Below are 9,023 nucleotides of genomic sequence, written 5' to 3'. Positions count from 1 at the left end.
CACCCCGCAGAGTGACCCCCACGCCAGGACAGCCTGCTCCAGGCCAGCTGGGATGGACATGGTGGACACTGGACACGTGTCCCACCCCGCAGAGTGACCCCCACGCCAGGACAGCCTGCTCCAGGCCAGCTGGGATGGACACAGCACTGGACATGTGTCCCACCCCACAGAGTGACCCCCACGCCAGGACACGTGGCTCCAGGCCAGCAGAGATGGACATGGTGGACACTGGACACGTGTCCCACCCTGGAGAAGGGCTGTGAGTGACCCCCACGCCAGGACAGCCTGCTCCAGGCCAGCTGGGATGGACATGGTGGACACTGGACACGTGTCCCACCCCGCAGAGTGACCCCCACGCCAGGACACGTGGCTCCAGGCCAGCTGGGATGGACACAGCACTGGACACACGGCAGAAGGGCCGCGGATGACCCCTCCAGCCAGGCCAGCCGTGTCCGGCCGATAAGGGCCGGACAGGACGACCGCTGCTGATAGCGCGGCCGAGCCGGCCCCGCAAACAGGAAGAGGCTTCTGGGGAGGAGATTTGCCCACCCCGCGGAGCCCCGGCCCCGCTCCCACCTTTGCCCCGCGAGCTGTACAGGGAATTCTCCTCCATGGAGAGCTCGCCCTCCGCGCCCTCCTTGGCCGCTCCCGGCTCCTCCCGGCTCCTCTGCCCCGGGGGAAGAGCGGCAGGTGAGGGCTCCCACCCATCCCAGTGGATCCCATCCATCCCAATGGATCCCACCCATCTTGGTGGATCCCACCCACCCCAGTGGATCCCACCCATCCTATTGGATCCCACCCATCCCCATGGATCCCCTGTCCTGGTGGATCCCATCCATCCTATTGGATCCCACCCATCCCGGTGGATCCCCCCATCCTGTTTGAATCCCACACATCCCAGTAGATCCCACCCATCCCGGTGGATCCCATCCATCCCGTTGGATCCCACCCACCCCGGTGGATCCCACCCACCCCGTTGGATCCCACCCATCCCGGTGGATCCCACCCATCCTGGTGGATCCCACTCACCCCGGTGGATCCCACCCACCCCGGTGGATCCCACCCATCCCGGTGGATCCCACCCATCCCATTGGATCCCACCCACCCCGGTGGATCCCACCCACCCCGGTGGATCCCACCCATCCCGGTGGATCCCACCCACCCCGGTGGATCCCATCCATCCCGTTGGATCCCATCCATCCCGGTGGATCCCACCCACCCCGGTGGATCCCACCCATCCCGGTGGATCCCACCCACCCCGGTGGATCCCATCCATCCCATTGGATCCCACCCACCCCGCTGGATCCCACCCACCCCGGTGGATCCCACCCACCCCGGTGGATCCCATCCATCCCATTGGATCCCACCCACCCCGCTGGATCCCACCCACCCCGGTGGATCCCACCCACCCCGTTGGATCCCACCCATCCCGGTGGATCCCACCCATCCCGGTGGATCCCACTCACCCCGGTGGATCCCACCCACCCCAGTGGATCCCACCCACCCTGGTGGATCCCACCCACCCCGGTGGATCCCATCCATCCCGGTGGATCCCACCCATCCCGTTGGATCCCACCCACCCCGGTGGATCCCACCCACCCCGGTGGATCCCACCTCCCGGCGCGTACCGGGAACGCCAGCTCGCACAGCCGCCGGATCCATTCGGCCGCCTCGGCGCCGTCGGCGGCCAGCAGGAAGCGGCGCTCGGTGGTCTCCAGCAGGAAGGGGACGGTGTCCTTGGGGCAGGCGGCGTCGCCGCCCGCCTCGGCCACGTGGACGCAGTCGCTGAGCCGGACCAGGCGCCGGCCGCCCTCGGCCTTGCGCGCCCGCTCGGGGCCCTCCAGCAGCTCCAGGCGCGCCGTGGAGCAGGAGCTCTCCCGGTACAGCACGGCCCAGAACTTCTTCCACTTCTGCCGGGCGACAACCGGCGCGTCGGCCTTCCCAAAGGGCTCGGCTTTCCCAAAGGGTTCGGCCTTCCCAAAGGGCTCGGCCTTCCCAAAGGGCTCGGCCTTCCCAAAGGGCTCGGCCTTCCCAAAGGGCTCGGCCTTCCCAAAGTGTTCGGCCTTCCCAAAAGGTTTGTCCTTCCCAAAGGGCTCGGCCTTCCCAAAGGGTTCGGCATTCCCAAAGGGTTCGGCTTTCCCAAAGGGTTCGGCTTTCCCAAAGGGCTCGGCATTCCCAAAGGGTTCGGCATTCCCAAAGGGTTCAGCCTTCCCAAAGGGCTCAGCATTCCCAAAGGGTTTGGCATTCCCAAAGGGCTCGGCATTCCCAAAGGGTTCAGCCTTCCCAAAGGGCTCAGCATTCCCAAAGGGTTTGGCATTCCCAAAGGGCTCGGCATTCCCAAAGGGTTTGGCATTCCCAAAGGGCTCGGCTTTCCCAAAGGGCTCAGCATTCCCAAAGGGCTCGGCATTCCCAAAGGGTTCGGCATTCCCAAAGGGCTCGGCATTCCCAAAGGGTTCAGCCTTCCCAAAGGGCTCAGCATTCCCAAAGGGTTTGGCATTCCCAAAGGGCTCGGCATTCCCAACAGGGTTCGGCCTTCCCTGGGGTTTTGACCTTCCCAAAGGGCTCAGCCTTCCCAAAGGGCTTGTCCTTCCCAAAGGGCTCGGCCTTCCCAACAGGGTTCAGCATTCCCAAAGGGTTCGGCCTTCCCAAAGGGTTCGGCATTCCCAAAAGGCTCGGCCTTCCCAAAAGTGTTCAGCTTTCCCAAAGGGTTTGGCCTTCCCAAAGGGTTCGGCCTTCCCAAAAGGTTCAGCCTTCCCAAAAAGGCTCAGCCTTCCCTGGGATTTTTACCTTCCCAAAAGGGTTTGTCCTTCCCAAAGGGTTTGTCCTTCCCAAAAGGTTCAGCCTTCCCTGGGGTTTTGAGCTTCCCAAAGGGTTTGTCCTTCCCAAAGGGTTCAGCCTTCCCAAAAGGTTTGGCCTTCCCAAAAGGTTCAGCTTTCCCAAAAGGTTTGGCCTTCCCAAAGTGTTCGGCCTTCCCAACAGGGTTCGGCCTTCCCTGGGTTTTCGATCTTCCCAAAAGGGTTTTTATCTTTCCAGAAGGGTTTTACCTCTCCAGGAGTTTTCACCTCTCCAGAAGGGTTTTACCTTCCCAAGTTTTTTTTTTTTTACCTTCCCAGGAATTTTTACTTTCCCCAAAATTTTTACCTCTCCAGGAATTTTTACCTTCCCAGGGGTTTTTACCTTCCCAATAGTATTCATCTCTCCAGGAATTTTTACCTTCCCAGGAGTTTTTACCTTTCCAGGACCTTTTATTTCTCCAGGAGTTTTTACCTTCCCAGGGTTTTTAAGTTTCCTGGGGTTTTTACCTTCCCATGAGTTTTCATCTCTCCAGGAATTTTTACCTTCCCAGGAATTTTTACCTTCCATGGGGTTTTTACCTTTCCAGGACTTTTTATCTTTCCAGGGCTTTTTACCTTTCCAGAAGGGTTTTAACTTTCTTGGGGTTTTCACCCATGAGTTTTCGCCTCTCCGGGGATTTTTACCTTCCCTGGCGTTTTTACCTTCCCAGGAGTTTTTATCCCCTTGGGATCATGCTCGGCACCACCTGAGGCAGGACAAAGCCCTGCAGGGTCTGGCTGAAGGTGGGGGTGACATAAATTGGGATTTAAATCCCTGGGTAAACACCCCTGACACGCAGCAAGGCCTTCCCAGCACCCCAACCTCACCCACCCCATTCCCCCACAATCCGTGAGCAACTTCCAGCTCCTTCTTCCTCCCGTTTTCCCTAAAAAAAAAAAACCCCAATTTTTGTCTCTCCAGCTCTGCCCCAAAAGCAGCAGCAGTTCCGGGCTCGGGGAGCGCGGGAGGCCCCAGGGCAGAGGGGAAGTGGAGGCGGGGAAGTGGCCCCAAAACCGGCACATCCCCCCCCCGGACCCACGGCTCCCTGTGCCCGGGATGGGATTTTGGGATCCCCTTTTGGGATCCCCTTTTGGGATCCCGCGCGGATCCCCCGGGGATGGGATCTGTGGGGAGGAAGAGAAGGGAGAGGGGCAGGGGAGGCCCCACAGCTCCTTCCCCTCGCAGCCATTGCCCAACCGCGGCCTTTATCGGCAGCGGAAACCGCGCGCGGCTTTGGGGCCTGCAGCCCTCACTGTCCCCAAATGTGGATTTGGGGCCTGCAGCCATCACTGTCCCCAAATACGGATTTGGGGCCTGCAGCCCTCACTGTCCCCAAATGTGGATTTGGGGCCTGCAGCCCTCACTGTCCCTAAATATGGATTTGGGGCCTGCAGCCATCACTGTCCCCAAATGTGGAATTGGGGCCTGCACCCATCACTGTCCCCAAATGTGGAATTGGGGCCTGCACCCATCACTGTCCCTAAATATGGATTTGGGGCCTGCAGCCATCACTGTCCCCAAATGTGGCTTTGGGGCCTGCAGCCATCACTGTCCCCAAATGTGGATTTGGGGCCTGCACCCATCACTGTCCCCAAATGTGGAATTGGGGCCTGCACCCATCACTGTCCCCAAATGTGGAATTGGGGCCTGCAGCCATCACTGTCCCCAAATGTGGATTTGGGGCCTGCAGCCCTCACTGTCCCTAAATATGGATTTGGGGCCTGCAGCCCTCACTGTCCCTAAATATGGATTTGGGGCCTGCAGCCGTCACTGTTCCTAAATGTGGATTTGGGGCCTGCAGCCGTCACTGTTCCTAAATACGGATTTGGGGCCTGCAGCCGTCACTGTTCCTAAATGTGGATTTGGGGCCTGCAGCCGTTACTGTCCCTAAATGTGGATTTGGGGCCTGCAGCCATCACTGTCCCCAAATGTGGATTTGGGGCCTGCAGCCCTCACTGTCCCTAAATGTGGATTTGGGGCCTGCACCCATCACTGTCCCCAAATGTGGAATTGGGGCCTGCACCCATCACTGTCCCCAAATGTGGAATTGGGGCCTGCACCCATCACTGTCCCCAAATGTGGATTTGGGGCCTGCAGCCCTCACTGTCCCTAAATATGGATTTGGGGCCTGCACCCATCACTGTCCCCAAATGTGGAATTGGGGCCTGCACCCATCACTGTCCCCAAATGTGGAATTGGGGCCTGCAGCCCTCACTGTCCCTAAATATGGATTTGGGGCCTGCAGCCCTCACTGTCCCTAAATATGGATTTGGGGCCTGCAGCCCTCACTGTCCCTAAATATGGATTTGGGGCCTGTAGCCGTCACTGTCCCTAAATGTGGATTTGGGGCCTGCAGCCGTTACTGTCCCCAAATGTGGATTTGGGGCCTGCAGCCGTCACTGTCCCTAAATATGGATTTGGGGCCTGCACCCATCACTGTCCCCAAATGTGGAATTGGGGCCTGCACCCATCACTGTCCCCAAATGTGGAATTGGGGCCTGCAGCCCTCACTGTCCCTAAATATGGATTTGGGGCCTGCAGCCCTCACTGTCCCTAAATATGGATTTGGGGCCTGCAGCCGTCACTGTTCCTAAATACGGATTTGGGGCCTGTAGCCGTCACTGTCCCTAAATGTGGATTTGGGGCCTGCAGCCGTTACTGTCCCCAAATGTGGATTTGGGGCCTGCAGCCGTTACTGTCCCCAAATGTGGATTTGGGGCCTGCAGCCGTCACTGTCCCCAAATGTGGATTTGGGGCCTGCAGCCATCACTGTCCCCAAATGTGGATTTGGGTCCTGCAGCTGTCACTGTCCCCAAATGTGGATTTGGGGCCTGCAGCCATCACTGTCCCTAAATATGGATTTGGGGCCTGCAGCCATCACTGTACCTAAACGTGGATTTGGGGCCTGCAGCCCTCACTGTCCCCAAATGTGGATTTGGGGCCTGCACCCATCACTGTCTCCAGATGTGGCTTTGGGGCCTGTAGCTGTCACCCCCCGCTGGAGCTGTTCCCAAAGTTGGCTCTGGGGGTGACATCTCTCACCCCCCAGCTTTGAGGGTTGTTTTTGTCCCCAAATGTGGCTTTGGGGTCACATCTGTCACCCCCTAACTCTGCAGAGCCTGTCTTGGGGGGCCTCTACAAAGTGTCCCCAGCACCTCCTGGCCCCCCGCGGTGGCTGAGGGACAGCTGAGCATCAACAGGTGGGATCACCCCATTCCCGTGGGGTTCACCCCATTCCCATGGGATTCACCCCATTCCTACAGGATTCACTCCTTTCCTGTAGGATTCACCCCACTGCTGTGGGATTCACCCCATTCCCATGGGATTCACCCCATTCCCGTGGGGTTCCCCCCATTCCCATGGGGTTCCCCCCATTCCCGTGGGATTCCCCCCGTTCCCGCAGGACCCCATTCCTGTAGGATTCCCCCCATTCCCGTGGGATTCCCCCCATTCCCGTGGGATTCCCCCCATTCCCGTGGGGTTCCCCCCGTTCCCGCAGGACCCCATTCCTGTAGGATTCCCCCCATTCCCGTGGGGTTCCCCCCATTCCCGTGGGGTTCCCCCCGTTCCCGCAGGACCCCATTCCCGCCGGCCGCGCTGACCTTGCCGAAGGTTTGCTGCAGCTGCAGGTACAGCCCGCCCTGCTTCACCACCGCCTCCTCCATGGCCGCCTGCCGGCCCGGCCGCAGTGTCCCAGTGTCCGAGTGTCCCAGTGTCCGAGTGTCCGAGTGTCCCAGTGTCCGAGTGTCCCAGTGTCCGAGTGTCCCAATGTCCCAGTGTCCGAGTGTCCCAGTGTCCGAGTGTCCGAGTGTCCCAGTGTCCGAGTGTCCCAGTGTCCCAGTGTCCCAGTGTCCCAGTGTCCGAGTGTCTGCAGTGTCCGAGTGTCCCAGTGTCCGAGTGTCCCAGTGTCCCAGTGTCCCAGTGTCCCAGTGTCCGAGTGTCCGAGTGTCCCAGTGTCCGAGTGTCCCAGTGTCCGAGTGTCCCAGTGTCCCAGTGTCCGAGTGTCTGAGTGTCCAAGTGTCTGAGTGTCCAAGTGTCCGGTCTGGCCGCAGTGTCCGAGTGTCCGCAGTGTCCGCAGTGTCCGGAGCGTCCTCAGTGTCCTCAGTGTCCCGAGTGTCCAGCCTGTCCGGAGTGTCCAGTGTATCCTCAGTGTCCCGAGCGTCCCGAGTGTCCGCAGTGTCCGCAGTGTCCCGATTGTCCTGAATACTCCTGAGTGTCCTCAGTGGCCCGAGTGTCCACAGTGTCCGGCGTGTCCGGAGTGTCCGCAGTGTCCGCAGTGTCCCGATTGTCCTGAATACTCCTGAGTGTCCTCAGTGGCCCGAGTGTCCACAGTGTCCACAGTGTCCGGCGTGTCCGGAGTGTCCGCAGTGTCCGCAGTGTCCCGATTGTCCTGAATATTCCTGAGTGTCCTCAGTGGCCCGAGTGTCCACAGTGTCCACAGTGTCCGGCGTGTCCGGAGTGTCCGCAGTGTCCGCAGTGTCCCGATTGTCCTGAATATTCCTGAGTGTCCGGTGTGTCCAGAGTGCCCTGAGTGTGCTCAGTGCTCCGAGTGTCCGCAGTGTCCGCGGTGTCCGGAGTGCCCTGAGTGTCCGCAGTGTCCGGCGTGTCCGCGGTGTCCGCGGTGTCCGGGGGTCCCGGGGGTCCCGGGGGGCCGTGTCCCCCCGCGGTGTCCCCGGGCCGGGCCCCGCCCGTGCCGCGCTCAGCCCGGGCTCTGCCGCTTCCTGCGCGCGCCGCCGCTTCCTGCGGGTCCCCACGGGACACGTGGGTGCCGCGGTGGGTGTGGCACGGTGGGTGTGGCACCGGGAACAGCTGGGCGTGGCACTGGGAACAGCTGGGTGTGGCGCGGTGGGTGTGGCACGGTGGGTGTGGCACGGTGGGTGTGGCACTGGGAAGAGCTGGGTGTGGCACTGCTGGACAAGTGGGTGTGGCACTGGCAGATGCATGGGTGTGGCACTGGTGACAGGTGGGTGTGGCACTGCCAGATGCATGGGTGTGGCACTGTGGGTGTGGCACGGCCGGACACGGCCCTGTGACAGGCACCGGGCACTGGGAGCACTGGGAACAGGACACTGGGAATAGGACACTGGGGACACTGGGGACACTGGGAGCACTGGTGGCACTGGTGGCACTGGGAGCACTGGGAGCACTGGGAGCACTGGTGGCACTGGGGACACTGGGAGCACTGGGAGCACTGGTGGCACTGGGAGCACTGGGGGCACTGGTGGCACTGGGAGCACTGGGAGCACTGGGAGCACTGGGAGCACTGGTGGCACTGGGGACACTGGGAGCACTGGGAGCACTGGTGGCACTGGGAGCACTGGGGGCACTGGTGGCACTGGGAGCACTGGGAGCACTGGGAGCACTGGGAGCTCTGGGAGCTCTGGGAGCACTGGTGGCACTGGGAGCACTGGTGGCACTGGGAGCTCTGGGAGCACTGGTGGCACTGGGGACACTGGTGGCACTGGGAGCACTGGGAGCACTGGTCGTGCCGGTGCCAGTGCTCACAGTGCTGTCCCTGCTGTCCCCTCGCTGTCCCCTCTGTCTCCCCTCTCTGTCCCCTCGCTGTCCCCTCGCTGTCCCCTCTCTGTCCCCTCTGTCTCCCCTCGCTGTCCCCTCGCTGTCCCCGGGGTGCGCGGCCCCTTTAAGGCCGTGTCAACAAACCCCGGCTCGCGCCCCTCCCTCCTCCCCGCGCGCGCCGCGCCGCCGCCGTGACGTCAGACGCGGCGCGCCGCGCGCGCACGGTGGGGGGGGGTGGAAGGCGTGGCCAAGCCTCCCGTGGCCCCGCCGGGACGCGCGCGGTGGGCGTGGCTTAGCGCGCGGTGTTGTTGGCGGCGCAGGCGCGGGAGGGGGCGTGGCCTGGGCGCGGGCGCAGGCGCGGTGCGGGCGGGCGGCGCTGAGGGGACGCGGTGGCGCCGGGCCCGGCGCAGGCGGGGGCGGAGGCGCGAGCGGAGCATGAATGGGGCAAGATGGCGGATCATGTGCAGGTGAGCTCCGGCCGCCGCAAGGGGCTCGCCCGGGCCCGCCCGCCGCCCTCCCGGTCCCCCCCGCGCCGCCCCCGCGGCCCGCGAGGCCGAGCCCCGCACGGCCAGGCCCGGCCGGGCCCGTGCGCGCAGGCCGCGCTCCCCGCCCCCCCTCCCGCGCGGCCCGCTGGCCCCGCCGTGTCCCCGCCGTGTCCCCGCCGTGTCGCC

General features: G+C 62.6%; 1 protein-coding gene across 1 annotated transcript; it reads right to left on the bottom strand.

Moving 5' to 3' along the window:
• Positions 1 to 549: 549 nt before the first annotated feature.
• LOC128783393 (docking protein 2-like) lies at positions 550 to 7,506 on the bottom strand (the record flags this gene model as incomplete). Its single annotated transcript, XM_053934033.1, has 3 exons — positions 6,438 to 7,506; positions 1,629 to 1,910; positions 550 to 667 (listed from the first exon to the last, which is right to left on the bottom strand). Coding segments are annotated over exons 1-3 (463 nt in total), but the record flags the coding sequence as incomplete, so codon positions are not given.
• Positions 7,507 to 9,023: the final 1,517 nt, after the last annotated feature.

This window comes from Vidua chalybeata, unplaced genomic scaffold, assembly GCF_026979565.1.
Source record: "Vidua chalybeata isolate OUT-0048 unplaced genomic scaffold, bVidCha1 merged haplotype scaffold_300_ctg1, whole genome shotgun sequence".
Lineage (NCBI taxonomy): Eukaryota > Metazoa > Chordata > Aves > Passeriformes > Viduidae > Vidua > Vidua chalybeata.
The sequence above is the reverse complement of the archived record's forward strand: the minus strand, read 5'-3'. Positions and strand labels throughout refer to the sequence as shown.